The following is a 15,805-nucleotide window of genomic DNA, read 5'->3' as shown; positions in this document are numbered from 1 at the left end:
ATGGAAGACGATTCGAGACGGTCGGGAATGCTTCTTCCCTGTCGTATGTCCTGACGGGGGTCAGTCCGACAGAGGGCTACAATAAGGGTACTGACATGTACTCCAAGAGGCCGCCTGAAGTAAGGGCCCTGATCCAAAGTTTGCACCCCACCCTCGATGAGGTGTAAATGGTGTGAGAGCAGAGGGAGAGATAGATATCTTCACGCTCATGTGCTGAGGGAAGGATCTCGGTCATCGTAGGAGCGGTGGTGGCCGGTAAGGCAAGGCAAGGTAGGTGACGGAAGATTGAGACAGTCGAGGGGTTTTGAAGGGGAGAGCTTGGATGCAGCTGCTTGGTGTCTCGTCTCCTCCTTCTCCAGTCGCGACCTCACAAGGCCTTTGCCGCATGTCCAAAGTCGCATCCGTGAGTCCCAGGGAAGAAATCGCAATGAAATGTGTTTCCAGTTTCTTAACGCCGCCCGGACGGGAGAATGAGAGTGCCCCTCGGGAGGAAGGAGCCCAAGTGCTGGGTAAGCTCCATGTCGTGTGGAGGGGTCCCGTCCAAGGTAAAGTAAGGTGTACAGGCCAGATACAGCTCGGGAAGCATGTGCAGGAGGGGCAAGATACTTGCCATGACGATGGCCCTAGCGTTGCGAGATGTATTACTACGGCCAACTTCCGCCTGAGAGGTACACGTGATCAGCTGCGTCCGGGTGGGGTCAAGAGTAGCCAGCCTTGGAGTCTGGACGGGCTTGCCTCTATTCACTCTCGTACCTGCCCTGTCTTCCCGCCCACTCAAGCCCCTCACAGACAGTCCCTTCTTCCACCATCGAGCTCCCCCAATTCTTTCCCCTGCACACTTACAGGGCCCATTCTCGACCACCACTTACTTGCACCACTGGTGGACAGCCAAACGGCCAGCACCTAAGACCTTCAACAGCCAGACCGGGTACACCTGTCTTACTCCTTCACCTCACATTATCGTAAGTACCCTCTACCTTACCTTTGCTTTTCCCAGCCCAGCCAGAAGAGAAGTAGGGAAAAAAAAATACTGAGGCGCACTTTCCCTCCCATCTCTGTCACAATTACCTACCGACTTTTTCTCCTCCCATTTTCCACTCCCACTCTTCTTTTCCTTCACCTCACTTCTCCACGAACCACCGACCTCACTTCTCTCTCCCGGCCCCCAACTCTTCACCTCTTCTTCACCTCTTCACCTCACCAACTCTTCCACAAAAATTCCTCTCACATCGGCCTCTTCAACTCTTTCACTCCAACTCCCATCCGCTCTCCCACCCGAGCTCTTCTACCTCACCCATCTACACCTCTACCCCTCCATCTCCCAACTTTCCCGATCCACCACCCACTTCAATCCACCACATCCTCCCCGCCGCCGCGCAACTACATCCGCCGCCGCGAACGACCTGCACCAAAGCATTCCAACATACCAACCTCTAGAGACTGCAGCTGCTACTCTACCGCTTCAATTCACTAACGTCCTGCTTTATTGCTCGACAGCTGAATTTCCACAAATCTCACACTTCTACATTGGCTGTTACCACTTCAAGCCTGCGCCTTCCCGCTTAAAAGTTCAGGAAAATACCAAGGTAAGTAGCACCACACAAAACCACCCCGCGCACCACCAGTGCTCCCCCACCCCACTTTCTGTCCGCAAGAGCTCTTCTACCGGACACCATCTCCAGTGTCATGGCCGCGGCCATGGGTGAGATGAGATACGCTCATGGCCATGGTGTCTTGTGGGATGTCACTGGGCAATCTTATCGATTGACTACAAGACGTCCACTGGTGTGGAAATCATTGCGCTTGCCCTCTTATTTTGGCCGTCCTTAGGGATGGGTCGAAAAACACAACTTCTGCAATATTGCGGACCTTTACCCTCCCTTGCCCTGCACTGATTGTTTCCGCCACAGAACTTCTAACGTTGACCCATTTTTGTGTCATGTTGGGTTAATGTGCAACGAGTACTAACGGCTTGTTTTCAGACTCCTCGTCCAAACCACTCTCTCCAATCGCATTTTCGAATCACTCAAGATGTCTGCTACCCAGGATAACATCGCTTCCAACGGCAACGACCTTGTCGGCTCCCTTGACCAACTCAAGCTCGATGATGGAGAGACCCGTCTCGGCCCTGATGGAGAGCCTGCTCCTCGCACCGATGAGGAGTACGCCGGCTCTCAGCTCACTTTGAGAGCCATCGTCTCTTCCAAGGAGGCCGGTGTCATCATTGGCAAGGCGGGCAAGAATGTTGCCGAACTTCGCGACGAGACTGGCGTCAAGGCTGGTGTCAGCAAGGTTGTCCAGGGTGTTCACGACCGTGTTCTCACTATCACCGGTGGTTGCCAAGCCATTTCTGAGGCCTACGCGATTGTCGCTCGCGCTCTTCTTGAGGGTGCTCCCGCTATGGGTATGGGAGGTGTCGTCTCCAACACCGGCACTCATCGTAAGTTTGTTTCTTGTGGTGCGCATAAGAGAATGTCGCTAACGTTGTAATCTCAGCTATCAAGCTCTTGATCTCTCACAACCAGATGGGCACCATCATCGGTCGTCAAGGCTTGAAGATCAAGCACATCCAGGATGTCTCTGGCGTCCGTATGGTCGCTCAGAAAGAGATGCTTCCTCAGTCTACCGAGCGCATTGTCGAGGTTCAAGGCACTCCCGAAGGCATCAAGGGAGCCATCTGGGAGATTTGTAAGTGCCTGGTTGATGATTGGCAGAGAGGTACTGGCACTGTCCTCTACAACCCGGTTGTGCGCACCCAGCCAGGAACAACCTCCACCATTGGTGGCACTTCGACCAGCTACTCTTCCGGTGGCGGTCGCAACTCGGAGTACTCTACTCCTCGCGTTATGCGCACTGGGAACGGTGCCGACTTCAGCTCCACCAACAACGGTGGTAGTGGTGGCGGCAGTGGCGGTCGTCCCTACGGCCGCCGCTCCGACTCTGACGCTGCCTCCCGCGGCCCTCCCACTCACGATGAGAATGGCGAGGAGCTTCAGACCCAGAACATCAGCATTCCTGCTGACATGGTTGGTTGCATCATTGGCCGTGCTGGCAGCAAGATCTCTGAGATCAGAAAGACCTCTGGAGCCCGCATCTCCATTGCCAAGGTACGACACCTCCTTACCACACACGTCCGTGCCCAAGATAACTGACCTGTCCAGGCTCCTCATGACGAGAGTGGCGAACGCATGTTCACCATTATGGGTACTGCCAAGGCTAACGAGTCCGCTCTCTTCCTTCTCTATGAGAACCTCGAGGCGGAGAAGATGCGCCGCCAGACGGCTAACTCTCCTGAGTAAAAAGCGTTTTCAGAATCGTCCCTTTTCAGTTCGTCAGGCCTAAGGTGCTGGTACTTGCAGACAATGGCCGCAAGGCCCATTATCTGAGATGAGAAGTGTCACACTTCAAAACATCATCTCTGGGACGCGACAAAACACTTTTTCAATTGCTTTTTTCCAACTTTCGAATATCTGGGCCTAGGATCCCCAGACGTGCGCACAACAATGGTCGCCGGGGTGGGACCACAACAACTTTCACTTTCCCGTTTTCTCGAACACGTTAAGTTGCTTTTTGGGAGGATGGTCCTCCGGTCTACGTTTGGGCAGGCATCAGAGGTCCCTAGGTCTACGGACAGGGATTGTATTCAGCCTTTCCAAACCGAACATACGGCACGACTTATGATTACCTCATGCGGATACCTCTTTGAAGCAGAGTTGCTTGCTTCAAAAACATTAGTAATGAAAATCGGCCAGCAACTCTACACCCGACCCTGTTTACTCATCCCCAATCCCCACGACTTCCAACTGGACCGAAGATATCCTCAGCGGCCTGTGTTCTTCAGCCGCTTTTTGGGCTATGGAACTTCTTACGCTCTTGGTATTGACATCCAATGCCAGGAGGATTCTAGATAGTATACCCGACCCATAGCTAGGCAAATGAACACGTTTGAGCAAGGCCGCTCACAAATTCATGTCTTGTTGCCGTTGTGTTCTTAAAACTTGCTGTGAAAATTGTCGAAACCGTAGACTGTGGGAGAGTCTGTTATTCGAAGCTCACTTTTCAGTAGTCTAATGGTTGAAAATGGAAAAACGGGGAGTGACAGATGAGCACTGTATGATTTGATTCATCGACCCAGGTTCCCATAGCCCGAGTTGTTCATTTTCTAAAGAAGTTCAATCAAGTGAATTTTTCGGGTTTGAGCCGTTGGCAGGTCTCGAATCTCTTCCAGGATGAAGATGCGATCATATTGTGATTGGCCAATGTCAGGCGGGGTTTTGGGGACCTGTTTGTAATGCCGATCCGGAGAGGAGACACCGGGCTGGGCGGATTCCTGATAAGGTTAGGGCGGCGGCAAACAAGCAGTGGAGGGGAGGGACCCTGAAGAGGCTTGGGCGGAACGGGTGCAGCGTGGGTGGTGGTTCGGGGGAGATGCAACGGGTAAGCTCTCCACCTTATTTTTATTTTGGGATGAAGCCAACCTGTCATTTGCCCAGCTGCTCTTTGACGTTTACTGTCTGCATTCGCTTGTCTCCGTGTCCACATCTTGGTCTCTCTGTCTTCCTGTGCTCAAACTTGGGGTCTTGTGGTACTTCTGTCTCTTCAACTTACACCTTTTCTTTTGAGTTTGCATTGTTGAAAGCCGCGCATCCAGTCGCTGCCGCTCCCTTACAGTATTTCGTCTCCTCCCTTTCCCCCATAGCTGCGCGTCTCCGTTTCGCGCTCAACGGCATCGAGTCGCGCAACACTCCAACATTCTTTTCCCGTCTATCGACGCCAGCTTGCGCAACACTACGCATTCATCGAGCGAATCGAATTTCAGCAAAAAAAAGATCGCGATACAATGGCGCGCTCGAAGCAGGCCACCCCCATCCGTCGGCAGACATCCTCCGAGTACTTTAGCAAAGCGGACACCCTCAAGCGGACGCCCAGCCACGGCAATGGAGCCGTGACGCCGGTGACTACGAAGGTGGCCAACGGCAAGGTTGCTACACCTGCGCCTGTGCCTGTTGAGGCCAAGGAGGCCGGCGCACTTCAGATCTTGATTGCCGTGGGCGGTATCTACGCCTCCTTGTACGTTTTGGACTGTCTTCGCTCCTCTCCTCCTTGAAAATCCTCGCCCGAAGCTTTGGCTGACACCACATCTCATTCGTCGCGCAGTCTGACATGGGCCTACCTCCAAGAGAAGCTCACGACGACGCCCTACGGGCCGACGTCCAAGCCCGAGGTCTTCAAGTACCCCGTCTTCCTCAACACGATCCAGTCCCTCTTCGCCGCGACGACAGGCCTTCTCTACCTCTGGTTCTCCTCCCGCAACGCCGCCTCCCTCCCGCCCGTCTTCCCCTCGCGCGGCATCGTCATGCCCCTCGCCCTCGTCGCCGTCACCTCCTCCCTCGCCTCGCCCTTTGGCTACGCCTCCCTGGCGCACATTGACTACATCACCTTCCTCCTGGCCAAGTCCTGCAAGCTGGTCCCCGTCATGCTCCTCCACACCACGCTGTTCGGCAAGCGCTACCCGCTGTACAAGTACCTCGTCGTCGCGGGCGTCACGGCCGGCGTCGCCGTCTTCACGCTGCACTCGGGCAGCAAGAAGAAGAAGTCCGTCGTCAACCCGGACGCCAATATGCCCTGGGGTATGCTCCTGCTGAGCATCAACCTGCTCTTTGACGGCCTCACCAATAGCACCCAGGACTACATCTTTACGACGTTCAAGGGGTATACCGGACCGCAGATGATGTGCGCCAACAACCTCATGAGCACGGCTGTGACGCTGGGCTACCTCGTGCTCAGCCCCTGGCTCGTTCACACTGGCCTGGGCGAGTACCTCGGCATGGACGTCGCCGGCAGCGCGGGCGAGCTGACGGCCGCCTTGGGATTCATGGCTCGGTACCCCGCCGTTTGGTGGGATGTGCTGGGCTTTGCGGCGTGCGGCGCCGTCGGCCAGGTCTTTATCTGTATGTTTTCTCTTCCCCCTACCCCCCAAAAACGCGTACAGCCCAGTGTCTCACCCCAAACACGCTCTTTTGCGTCAACGATCCCATAAGCTAACGCGGCGATTCTCCTAGTCTACACCCTGTCGACCTTCTCCTCGGTCCTCCTCGTTACCGTCACCGTCACCCGCAAGATGGTCACCATGGCCCTCTCCGTCTTCGCCTTTGGTCACAGCCTCACGGGCATGCAGTGGGCCGGCGTCTCCCTCGTCTTTGGTGCCATTGGCGCCGAGGCCCAGATCGCGACCAAGGAGAAGAGGGCCAAGGAGGCTGCGAAGCGCGCGGCGGCTGCTGGGAAGACGCAGTAAGGGAGGCGCCGTCTTTGAGTGCCCCCTTGGAAGCTCGGGACGTTGAAAGTGAAGTTGCTTGACTTTGTATGGCTCCTTTATTTTGAAGGACTCTTGACTAGGACAACAACGTGCTATTCTTCTTTTCATCACACCTTTGGTACTATGTTGAAATTCTTCAAACTCTGTTTCCTTTCAACCCCCTCCCCCCCTTCTTTTCTCTTTTGTTTCTTGAGATATCCACACATTTGCTGTTAATCAGGTGGCACCTTGACACAAAGCCACTCATTTCCTTTCTTGGGGCCCGAATAAGAAAGGACACGTCTCACGACGTAAATACAACCCCCGTATAAAAAGACGAACAAAGTAGCCTTCAAGTTGGGCTGGCGTTGGTTGGCGTTTCCCTCATATAGATCAAAACAGATATTGACATACACAGAACAATATACACCAAATTCTGAAACTACTCTTATATGGAACGTCCTTCTTTCCCCATCCCCATCTGTCTTTCACTCTGCAAGTCGATTTTTTTTTTCTTTTTTTTTTTTTTTTTTGGCTCTGTCGTCCTCGGCCGGTTGTCAAGTCCCAAAGTCTTCATCATGATGATTCTGCTCCTTTCTGAGGCTGGAGGTTGTTGGTGTGTATGTGTATGTTTTTTTCAATTGGTTTCTCTCTCCTTTATCTACACCATCTCACCGGGAGAATCCGATATCGAGAAGCTTGTTCCTTCACCAACAGGAACTAGGCAGCAGATGAATATCACTAGATAGACTGTGAGGTACACATAGGGAGTGCTACTAGGTATGTCCAGGTCAAGTTCACGTGTAATGATGATGTAGCGTGAAGTTTGGTCCAATGTCGAACAACAGACTCGTCCACCTCTTTGCCTATACCAAGGCAAGATGAGAAGTTGAACTAGTATCCGGCCACTTGATTGTTCTAGGGTTGATCACCTTCACGCAGGAGCAGCAATCCGTTGTTGACGCATACAAAGTATGGCGCTTTGTTTTTTTTACAAGTCATCTACCTCGCTCATCCTCCACCCCATCCATGCATGCAGTTATGGTATCCTCGTCTCATCCTCTCCCGATGCCTCTCCTGCTTTCCTTTGGACTCCATGTGCGTCGCGGCAGACTCATCCGTAGATGGACCCGCGTTAAAGAATAAAAGAAAAACCCAAGCTCAGACACAAGAAATAGCATAACGGTGTCTTTGTGATGAGAGATAGTGTCCCTGACGACCGTTCCCTCTTTCCAAGTGAGCTGGCCCCCATAGGGAAAGTGCCTCATGAGATGAAAAGCCTGTGCCAAAATCCCTTCCAACTCCCTCGTCCAACGTGGGCGTGCCAAGTAAACGATTGCAAGAAAGATGGCCGATCCCCTGTTTCCTTGACTGTCCATGTCCAAGTGATGAGAAAGTCGTTTCCCACCTTTTCCGTTTCAGTACTTGCGTTGTGAGCACGCAATTCTAGATTACACATTTTGGTTTATGGTTGTAAGGTACTTTTTTCCGCAAAGTGGTGATGTGGCGAAACCCGTCATTGTTTCGCCACTCGCTGCGCTCTGAAAAGAAGGCTCGAAAATGACAAAAGAGAAGCCAGCTCAAGGTGGCTGTACCATTGAGCTCAGCTGGTGTTCGGCGTGGTTTGGGAACCATTCACCTCCTTATGGTCGTTGGCGATTTCCTGCTGCCGAACTTTGCTTCGCAGAATCTCTGTGTTTTTGGTGCTTTGCCATGGACGATGCAACGCCTGTAAATGCCTTGTAAACGTTCCATACGAATTGAAAGAAACACTTGGCTCGCTTGGCGTGCGCATGTTTCAAAAATCGCCCACAGCCTCCGAAGTCTGTAAACCTCGTATTGAACGCAACGAGGGTCGATAGTCGGCGTTAATGCTTTGTTGCGCAGGGCACGCGTATTTGACTAGTTGATGTCGCAGTGAACAGCAACAATGGTCAAAGATCGGCCAAGTAGCGCCGAGGTAGTTCGGTCCCGGGGCGTTTGGTGCTAGTCGCTAGTGGCGGTGTTTCCCGTCCTGGCTGCGGTCATAGCAGCTCGTCAATAGACCTCAAAATTGGCGTTTCACCTTTTGTAGGCGGACTGCGCGGGTCGGCAACTTGGGTGGGGCGTCCGAAGGGATAGAAGGGATCCCTAGGGAACATTGTTTCTCGAGGCGAGAACAGACCTTCGCTTGGAGTTGGCGGAACCTCGACAAATCGCATGCCTGGAAATTCGTGGTTGGTATTGTGCAGCGGGTTCTTCGTCATCGTCTCGGCTCGAGGGGACAGGAGAGCCGCGTCGTCGGGAATCGCGCCAACCATGAAGTGTCGATCCTTGGAGGGTGCAACTTCCTCTCGGCGTTCCAGCGATGGACCAAGATTCAAACTGGAAAATCCAAAGCCAGCAGCAGGGCCAAACCGATGGGCTCCAAATCCAGGCGAAGGGGGTGGACCAGGCGACGGCGGCGGCTTGCCACAGAATGATGATGAGATTGGTGCAAGCCCCGTAACTGGCGGCGTCGGCTTGAACGGCATCAAGCGATCAACATCAAAGTTTCCAAACTTGGCAGAATCGTCGTTTTCTTTTTCTGACCAGGAGAAGCTCGATGGCGCTGACGACGGTCCGGGTGAGATTGGCTGGCTGCTGGGTGTCGAATGGCCCCTGGCGCGGGTAGGGCTACCCTTCTTGGGGCTCGCACTACCAGAGCTTCCCTCCTTCTCCCCTGGCAAAGGAGCCGTCAGAGGCTCTTTGGGTGCAATATCGATGGCCGCATCGGCAGAGAGTGTCAAGCGGTGCTTCGTGGGGCTGCGTCCAGTTCGCGGGCGGAAGGCAAATCCAGGCGAAGTCTTCTTTTTAGACATCTGCTTCTGGAAGTCCTGCAAACAGTACATGAGCTTCATGTTAGGGCTGATCCACTTGCTCTTTTCCTGGGCGGCGTAGTAAGCGTCATTGACGCTGAGCTCAGGATTGCGGTACAGGCCGTAGGCAATAATGAGACTGGCGGATCGACTTGCGCCTTGCTGGCAATGGACGAGAACCTTCTTTCCCTCCTTCGTCCGTGTCTCAATTGTCTCGCAGAGATGCATCAGATCCTGCGCAATATCTGTGTTGTGGTCCCATGGCATGTGGATGTACTCTGGGCGCTTAATTGAAAATGACATGGCCTTGGGCGTTGTCGGTGTTTCCGACTTGTCGTTAGTCGGGAACTCGAAGGCGGTGGAAAAGCTGGCGTTTGACACAGCTGTATCGGGGATTGGGCTGAGGACAACTGGAGAATCCGACATGACCTCGTCTGACTTGGGCAAGAAATTGAAAGGATTGTTGACTTCCCGCGCAACATTGATGACGGTGTCAAATTTGGAGGCTTCATCTGCTGTCGGCTCCAAGTAAAGGTAGACATTGTCTTCGTAGATAGCAATGGGGCCATCCGGATAACCCGGCGTCTTCTGGTCCTCATTGTTCTCGTTCTCGTGGTACGGTTCGAAGTCGAGGGCGGCGCGGCTCGCGAGCTGAGTCCTGATGGGGGAATCCTCTTCGACGATTGTGGTGTCGAACGATTGGCCCATGCCAGTCTTTGTCGGCCTCAAAAACTCTGAAAGGCCCGATTCGTTCCTTTCCAACACCTTGGGGAAAGTCATTCCACCCGGGGGGCCAAAAGTCGCAGACTTCAGAGAGGGTAGCATATGGGGGGATGAAGTCGAGTGCTTGAGAGCTCGTCTCTGCAGAATAGGTGCCATACCAGGGGTGCTGGGAACTTCGAGGGTGTTTCGCATGACCAGATCTGACGTCTGCGTCTTGAGGCTGAGCTGACTGGGCTTGCGCTTCATTGCTGGAATTGTGGGCTTAATAAAAGAGGGGGATGCGGGCTCGGAAACCAGTGTTGAGGCACTGTTCCCCATGAACGGCGGCTGAATGGACAGTCCCTTCATGTTCTTGGGGCGGCGCGGCGAAGGAGACGTCATCGGACGACCGAAGCTAGTGGTTTCTGTGGCTGAGAGGGTGTTCATCGAAGACAACGGGCCAAGACCGCCAAAGGAGGTGGCCGGAAAAGAATTGAGGGGTATCAAGTTGACGGGAGAATCCGGGGATGATGAAGGGGACGGGTCCGACAGCGGGGAGCAATCGCTTGTTGAAAGGGTCGTCGTGGGCGAGGATTCGGCAGACTCAGACGCCTGAGTAGAGGTACTATCATGGTGCTTGTGGGAGTGATCCATGGTCGGTCGCAAGGACTGGACCGGGTTGGCCAAGGGTTTCCCAGTGGCCTCCATTTCAATCAATTTGGGGTCGACGAGCGTTACGGTTTCTTGGGCGGCGATTGTCTCTGCGTCGAGGTCGAAGACTGACATGAAAGAGGGTATTTGATCCTCGTAGATCCTTCTTGCCGCGGCGGAAGGCATGGTTCTGTGTACCTTTTGAATGGGTTGCCCGAATCCCTTCTCTCTTTCTCTTCTCTTGCGCGAGGGAAACGTGTTGGCGGCAGTCTCGGGGGGCGAGACTGAATAGGCCGCGAGGGGCAATGTTGGCGTAATGATTAAAGAAATGGTTGCGGCGTTTGGTGTGGAGGGAGCGGGAGTCGCGATTGATGTTGGAAGAACGGAAGGGAAAACCCGGTGGGCGGGCGATTGGTTGTAGATCGGAGGACAGCGCTGCTGAATCCCGTGGATGCTTTAGTCCTTGTCGTCGGCGGGTTGGTGGTCCAAATCTCTCGGCAGGACCGAATCCTCTCTGTTCTCTTTCCTCCTCGTACTCGGGGCGCTGCCGAAGGGTGCGCAGGGCAGGTGACCAGTCTCGCGACAGGAATAGATCAGTCGACGAAGAGTGTTCGTATGCGGCGGGGGGCCTTGTGGGTTTTGGACAAGAGTAGTAGAGGCGTCGTCGTGGTCGTCAGGTAGGAAGAGGGTAGAGGAGGACGAAGGGGAAGAAGAGTAGTAAGTTGTTGGTGATGGAAGAGAATGGGGAAGAGAGAAAAGAATGGCTAGTGGTCTCGACGAAAACGGCGGCTCGGGGTTAGCACATGCTGTTGGTGGGAAGAGATGTGGCACGGTCCGGTCAATACGGATGCATGGTATGGCCAGGCGGGCAAAGGTAGTTGAAGGAAGAAAGATACTGCAGCGTTCTTGCTTTGAAAAAGGCCAGAGTAGAATCTCAGAAGAGGAGAGGTAGGGAACAAGAGAAGAGGGGGGTGGTGGTTGGATTGGAGTGAAAAGAAGGGAAAATGGTGGAAGAGAGACGTGAAGTGGTCGAAAGTTGAGGTGAATGGTGGACGGGAAGGGTTCGAGAGAGTTGGGAATGAGCCAACTGGAATGGGAACGAAGGAGACTGGGGGTGGGTGGTACCTAGAGGGCCGAAGGCCTGCACGCAAGCGACTGGAGTGAAAGGTCGTCGGTCGCCCAGTCAGTTGCCCTCGTCGAACATGGACGGGCTGGGTTTGGCCTGGAGATGCTGGTCAAGGCCAACGGGTGGTGGGAGGGTCCCCAGGATCAGTCGCTGGCTGAGGGCGAAGGGCGACCAGGGCAGGGGTCCTTCCTCCCATTCCCTGGGATGCTAGTGGCCAAGGTACCGCAGGAGAGAAGCATGCGGCACGAGGTACCTTACACCTTGCCTTACACCTCCTCTGCGGCTGGTACTGAAATACGTACCTTCCATGCCTCGTCCACCCTTTCTGTCGCCTTCTGTCTGAGGTTCACCTGGCAAAGTGTCTGGGTGGTAAGGGTGACCGAGGTACGTACCTTTTTATTCCCTCTGCTTTTTCGCTCTGGCACCAAGGTGCTTTACCAAGCATGTACCCGTAGCATACTACGAATAGAACACCCAGCATCGCTGCAAAGTGACTACCCTACCTTACCTATGTCGTTCTCACCATTGTATCTGGCATAGTAGTAGACACACGACACGACGTACGATGGCGAAGAGCAAATACCAGCAACGATGGCAAGTATCCGCAGTGGTAAGGTAGTGGAGAGAGAGCAGGGAATCGGAGAGGACTGGAGAAGACGCCATGCAAGCGACAGAGTTCCCTGTCTGGTCACCGGCCAGCACCTTTCGTCACAGATTGTTGTCCAGAACCCATCGCGCGCGTACGGATACCTAGACAGAGGAGGGAGCTCAGGCAGGCTAGAGGGGCAAGGCGAGGCAAGGCAAGGCATGGCAAAGAGATGGCAAGGCACGGGCACACAGACAGGCAACAAACTGGAACCCATCTCGACACTTTGGCTGGGGGTCGGATCGGGAATTGTTAGTGCGGCCTCCTCTACGGCCTGGTCTGCGCAGCGCTACCCCCTTAGCTCCAGCACCTGAGGGCGTGGCCGGAGGTAACTACGCGCGAGCCGTCGACTAGCCCGCCGCCATTGAAGAGGACTTGGACTGGTGCCCGTCCTTGGGTTGATTTTGCTGTTGTTTTAGAGCCGTGGGCAGTGGCATAACAGATACCTACTCTGTATCGACTGCCCGCTCTGCCATGGCCAACCCCCGTGCTCCAGACATACGGCTGTTGTGGATACGCAACAACGGACAGACACCAATTACAATGTGGTGACTCTGACCTGACACTTGCAATATGCAGAGAGCAAGCAGCACAGAAGCAACCGAAAAGCAGCAGCACGCTGGCTAGATTGACTGACTGGCCTGGCTGATGCTACTAATGGCAAAATGGGGGGTGGAGGGGTAAGGCGAGAATCCGGTGTTCCGCTGCCGCTGGCTGCTGTGCTGCAAGATGCAGACGAACGGCAATGACTGGTCCAATCGGCCTTCTAGGCCTTTCTCTCCTCTTTCTAACATCTCTGTCAGCTTGTGTGTGATTCACCAATTCTTCTGTCTGTCTTCCAAGTTTCTGTGGTCCCCCGCGATTAAGAAAGCCAGTAAGAGAGCGTGGTGTGTGCAAGAGTCTTGAGAGAAAGAGAGAGGATTGGGGAGGGGCCGCCAGCGCAAGTGGAGCCGGCCAACCCCATCAAGACTTCTCCCAGGACGGAAAAAGTGGACTCTTGGCTTGGTGCGAGTGATCCCCTGGGTTCCCCTCAGGGGTGGGGCCACTGGGGCATTGGGACTGCGTCGTGACTGGAGCGCACGTTACGAAACACGACCGGGGTCTATTAATAGCCAGCCCAGGACAGGAAGAAAAGAAGAAAAAAAGGTCCGCAGTCCCATGTTGGTCCATCGCGTGCATGCGCCTCGTAGTCGCCCGTCGTCTAGAGGTCGGCGCCAATTCTGGACCAATGGAACATCGGGGAGTTCCAATTTGGTCAATCCTGCCGTGCAGGCTGGGTACGTATCGGTTTGCTGGATTCATTTCATTTTTATTTTATCCTACTTTTGCCAGTTCACCCTGGCTGGTCTCATGATTTCTATCCATGCCCCGACTGACTTAATCGTAGGGACATATGTATGTCTATTTGGCTCGTGCGGTTGCTTGCTTCACTCAAAGTCATAGTCGCGCATCTAGAGTTGTTGACCAGAGACTATTCAACACTAAAGCTGCTGGCCTGCTGCAGATATGAGGTGTTTCCGTCATTTATGGCCACTGCTGGGATTCTTGTCCCTGATTAAAGCTGGTCTTTATGCTGCTGCCGGCGTTGGTGCTGCGTCTCAATCCCAAGACGGAAATGAATCTGCCAGGGGAACACTCTCTTCTCTCGTCGCAGACTCGCAAAAATGGGAATTCGCCATCGCAGTGGCGGGAGTCGGCCTCGAGCAGTGGCAGCTTACTTCCGGTTCACTCTTTGCACGTCCTCCTTCATGGTAAGTTGTGCGTTGGTTGTTCCAGTTCATTACGAAAAGAACGCCATGTGTTTGAAGTTGCTGACCTGAGAGCTACGAACCACCCTATCAAGCTGGGTTACCGGCGATATGCAGTGCCATGTTTACACATCACACAAGGCGAGCAAACCCCCAAATCACACGTACGCGCACACACACACACACACACACACACACACACACATACAAATAGGTCTCAGCGATCATACACACTATAACCAACACTCGGACACGGTTCTCAAACCATGTGTACCCGTAATACGAATAGTTGATACGGGAATCAGAGAGTAAAAGGAAAATGACAGGCATGTCAAAAAGACAAAGCTCAAGTTCTCAACGCCGCTGGGCTGAGGCGCAAGTTGTGGTGTGCGACGCCCAACCACCGCCACGTTTCCTGTTACTACCCGAGTGTCAGCGCGAATTCCATTCTGCTGGGCAACCCCTGTCCTCTGCCTCTCTCTACCTTACTGAGGCTGTAGAGTCTGAACTCTGGAACCGAACAGCCGCCGTCGTCCTGTCCCTCATTGACGGCCTCGCCTCTCGGTTGCCAGATTTTGCCCTGGGGCCCCCCTAGCTGTTCCCAGTGTCTCTGGCCTCCTGGGGCTGCGGCGGTTGGCTCATGTTGAGGCGAGAGCCTCTTGGTGTCCTGTGCTTTCTCTTGTCTTTCCCTGCTTGCTCCCTCCATCCTTGCACCAAATACCGAGACTATGGTGCTGCTTGGTGCTGTGCTCAGGATTCCTTGCTCAGGTGGTCTGTATAGTCAGCATTTCAGCCCACATTCACATTCCTCATGAAACCCAAAATATCCTCCGCTCAAATTATGTAGGCCGAAATCTCCCTCTCTCGGCCGGGTTCGTGGATTTCGTGGATTTCGTGGGTTCGTCAAGAGTCAGTTTGCAAATGTGTCGATTGCAGATCATTTCATCATTCCAAGCCGCCCACTAGAGAACCATCACCACCGACCGTGCTTCTCATTTGACGTGTAGCCAATCTGTGAATCAGACAATATCCCTACCGACAATTGGGTCTCAGTCATCAACGCAACCCACCACTCACCATCCACCGTAAAACAAGGGACCTTGTGAGCACAGTCTAGAACATGATGTTTCTCAACCACTCACAACCAGAAACCCCTTCCTTCCCGCCCGCCGGCGATGGCCTTGAGCGACCTGCCACTGGCTGCGTTTGCCCGTTCGTGCCCTTTTCTCGATGCGGCCGTTACCAGCCAACCACCGGTTTCAGTTTGAACCACCATCTTCGAAAAGCCGCCGCCGCCCTTTGTGCCCGCGGCTCGGCCTTAGCCGCCAAACAAGCTCAGCACACCTCTTCTCTTCGCATCTTTGCCCTTCTGAATAGCTCAGCACAGCCTTCTTTGTGGCTGCCCCAGCCTCAAGCTGCGTCGGCGGCAACGAAACGCTGCGGCCGCCTGTAGAACATGGATCAATCAACTCACTCCATAGTCCATTCTCTTTCTCTTACTTGTCAGTCGAAGTTTGTCGGTCTCGCCGTCGGACCCCCAATTGCGGTGTTCAGTTGCGCGCGGATGGAGACTCATTTCATTTGCCGGAAACAGGTACAGAGACTCAGTAGAGTGATGGGCCTGCCAAACTCGGTAAGAGACAATATGGAGCTGTACCCGATCTGGATTTCCGCTCCCCATTCTCCTCAAACAAGGGACCTTTGGACAAAGACTGGAGGTCCGACTTGAGGCTCAGTTTGACCTATACTACTGCGTACAAAGAGCTGTCCCCTCTGTCGGCGCAGGCTTCATTTGTCGGC

General features: G+C 54.0%; 4 protein-coding genes across 4 annotated transcripts, besides 1 other annotated feature; 2 read left to right on the top strand and 2 right to left on the bottom strand.

Annotated features, from left to right (window-relative positions):
* Positions 1–2,031: 2,031 nt before the first annotated feature.
* CORC01_01983 (KH domain-containing protein) lies at positions 2,032–3,299 on the top strand (the record flags this gene model as incomplete). Its single annotated transcript, XM_022613635.1, has 3 exons — positions 2,032–2,440; positions 2,497–3,107; positions 3,162–3,299. 3 exons carry the CDS (start codon positions 2,032–2,034, stop codon positions 3,297–3,299), a joined length of 1,158 nt encoding a protein of 385 aa, XP_022479726.1.
* A 1,541-nt stretch (positions 3,300–4,840) lies between these two features.
* On the top strand, positions 4,841–6,295 carry CORC01_01982 (UAA transporter; the record flags this gene model as incomplete). The annotated part of the gene is made up of 3 exons (XM_022613634.1): positions 4,841–5,070; positions 5,158–5,951; positions 6,063–6,295. 3 exons carry the CDS (start codon positions 4,841–4,843, stop codon positions 6,293–6,295), a joined length of 1,257 nt encoding a protein of 418 aa, XP_022479725.1.
* Positions 6,296–8,319: 2,024 nt separating this feature from the next.
* On the bottom strand, positions 8,320–10,671 carry CORC01_01981 (dual specificity phosphatase; the record flags this gene model as incomplete). The annotated part of the gene is made up of 1 exon (XM_022613633.1): positions 8,320–10,671. One exon carries the CDS (start codon positions 10,669–10,671, stop codon positions 8,320–8,322), a length of 2,352 nt encoding a protein of 783 aa, XP_022479724.1.
* Positions 10,672–14,005: 3,334 nt separating this feature from the next.
* Positions 14,006–14,077: a sequence feature (Short protein (CORC01_01980, OHF02584.1) was converted to a misc_feature.).
* Positions 14,078–14,351: 274 nt separating this feature from the next.
* On the bottom strand, positions 14,352–15,581 carry CORC01_01979 (uncharacterized protein; the record flags this gene model as incomplete). The annotated part of the gene is made up of 4 exons (XM_022613632.1): positions 14,352–14,420; positions 14,490–14,778; positions 15,148–15,322; positions 15,506–15,581. 4 exons carry the CDS (start codon positions 15,579–15,581, stop codon positions 14,352–14,354), a joined length of 609 nt encoding a protein of 202 aa, XP_022479723.1.
* Between the last annotated feature and the right edge of the window lie 224 nt (positions 15,582–15,805).

This window comes from Colletotrichum orchidophilum (genome assembly GCF_001831195.1).
Source record: "Colletotrichum orchidophilum strain IMI 309357 chromosome Unknown Scaffold_11.1, whole genome shotgun sequence".
NCBI classification, from domain to species: Eukaryota; Fungi; Ascomycota; class Sordariomycetes; order Glomerellales; family Glomerellaceae; genus Colletotrichum; species Colletotrichum orchidophilum.
The sequence above is the reverse complement of the archived record's forward strand: the minus strand, read 5'-3'. Positions and strand labels throughout refer to the sequence as shown.